This window comes from Tupaia chinensis, unplaced genomic scaffold, assembly GCF_000334495.1.
Source record: "Tupaia chinensis unplaced genomic scaffold, TupChi_1.0 Scaffold000294_5, whole genome shotgun sequence".
Taxonomy (NCBI): domain Eukaryota; kingdom Metazoa; phylum Chordata; class Mammalia; order Scandentia; family Tupaiidae; genus Tupaia; species Tupaia belangeri.
The window spans coordinates 593,562-595,813 of NW_006159782.1; the positions used below are offsets into that span (position 1 = coordinate 593,562).

At 57.4% G+C, this 2,252-nt stretch overlaps 1 protein-coding gene across 1 annotated transcript in view; it reads left to right on the top strand.

Annotated features, from left to right (window-relative positions):
* Positions 1-2,252, top strand: part of LOC102490883 (cytochrome P450 2D14) — a 9,572-nt gene continuing 7,320 nt past the window's right edge. The window contains 1 exon segment of the mRNA XM_014588679.2: positions 1-1,860. Coding sequence (XP_014444165.2) covers positions 1,255-1,860 — 606 coding nt within the window. The 5' untranslated portion in view covers positions 1-1,254.

Sequence of the window (2,252 nt, forward strand, 5' to 3'; positions counted from 1 at the left end):
GGCATGGACCTTATAGCAAAAACCTAGGAGAAAAAAAAAAAAAAGCCAGCACTTTGACCCAGTGTTAAGGCAGCCCAACTGAACAGAGCAAGTCTGAGACCTTGCACACATGCAGACAGCACACACACACACAGTTACATTTTTCTTTAACGGATTAAGGTAGGAAAAAATTTTAAATGGGCTACATAGTAATACAGACTGGAATGGCATCACAATGGACGTGTCAGAGGAGAGTACAGAAACTCCCTAGGAGCTCAGAGGAAAATGTGACTCAGGGATTCTCTGCTGAGCCAGGCCAGCCCTCAGTGCCAGGACGACATGACAGTCCTCAGGAGCCCTGGGCCCAGATAACAGATTGTCACTCATGTCTGATGTCTCCCTCTTACCCAGGAAAAGGTATGTGCCTATGTTTTTCTAAAATAATAATTCCAGAAACCTCTGTGCTGGCCTTCAGAGAACATGATGTCCAGAGTACAGAGTGGTAGCTCAGAGCCTGCCACTGCATGAAGACTCAGCCTCCCTACGTGACCCTAAGACTCAGTGTCCCTTGCCTGGGAACATTAAGCCTGCCGTGGAGGGCTACAGGAGGTTAACGAGTGAAGCATATGGATTCTGACCAGCAGTGCCTGGTTCTTGGAGCCCAGAGCGTGGGCACCATGGTTACAGAGCGGATGGGAAAGGCCCAGGCCTCTTTATGCAGGTATCCCTCACGGCCGCCCTGACCCACACTGCAGGCCTGGGATCTGGAGGGTCCCACCCTTCACCCACACTGGGATGACTGCCTGCGGAGACCCTGACACACCACAGAGCAAAGGCCCCTTTTCAGGGTCACACAGGATGAACACCTGGCCCATCCTGCCAGCCCTGCTACCAACACCTGCATCCTGCCAGGGCCCTGGGTAGAGCGTTCTGCAACCCGGACAGGAGCATCCAGCTGAGGCCAACGGGGGGCCACAAATGAGAAGTCCCCAGAGTGCATGGGGGTCTTGCCCTCTGGTCAGGTGAGTGGCCTCCACGCTGTCTCCCTGCCTCCTGGAGGCCCAGGGACCCAGGTGCCCACATCTGGTCCCCAGCCAGATTTGCAAAGCCCGGGCTCCACCTGCACAAGGCATTCCCGTGTGCCTGGGACCCACCACCGGGTTGCCTGGGCCTGCAGTGTCAGTCATTCTCTCAGCTTCTGCCAGCCTGGTCTACAAAGTCTTCCTTGAAAGCCCATTCCGCCCGGGGCAGTGTCCTTGTGTCCTCAGGGCACTGATGGCATGTCATGCCGGCTCTGACCTCCCTGCTCATCTTGGTCAGGTGGTCTTTTGGGCGACACCCACTGTTCATCTGCCCTGCACAGCACTGCCCCTCTCCCAGCACAACGCTAGTGAGCAGCCTGGTTGTTTGGATGGAGCTTTCTTCCCAGATCTCCACTACCCTGCCCTGGTCAGCACGAAGGACAGGAAAGGCAAAGGCTTCTGTGGCCACACCTACCCTGTGCATGTGACCGGCCCTGGCCCTGCACCCTCTGGCAGAATCCCAGACAGCAGCAGATTGGCTGAGGACAGGGGAGGCCTCAGCGCCTTTGTAAGGGAACAGCCGGGCTGGGCTGCACTGTGTGCTAAGAGTGCCTTGCCAGATCCTACGTGCCAGGCGTGCCCAGAAAAGCCCACCAGGCAGCCAGGAGCCATGGGGCTGCTGACCGGGGACACACTGATGACCCTGGCTCTGGCCGGGGCCGTCTTCCTGCTCCTGCTCGACCTGATGCACCGGCGCTCACGCTGGGCTGCACGCTACCCACCAGGCCCCACGCCCCTGCCCGGGCTGGGTAACCTGCTGCAGCTGGACTTCCAGGACACACTGAAATGCTTCAACCAGGTGAGGGGGGCAGTTAGGGGCAGCAGAGGTCCTGGGGCAACCCAGGGGCAGATGGCGGTGGTGAGTGAAGCCCAGGCCAGACAGGGAGCTGGCCAGCAGAGGAAGGTGCAAGGGGCTTCCTGAGGAGGGCATTTTTAGCAGGGCCTGAAGGACAGTGGGTTTCCAAAGGCAAAGGCCTGGAGCTGGGGCGGTTTGCAGTCCACAGTGGACAGTGCTCAATTTAGAAAGTCCCAAGACCCTTTTCACTACAGCAGAGGAAAGGAATTGGGATCAGGGAGGGGTTCAGGGTCCTGAGCCTCATTTAAATCAGGAATTGAAGTTTGGAGATTGAGGTTCAGAGTTGCAGTGACCTGGCCAAACGTTTTGCTGCTGCGTGAATTTGGGGCTCTGTG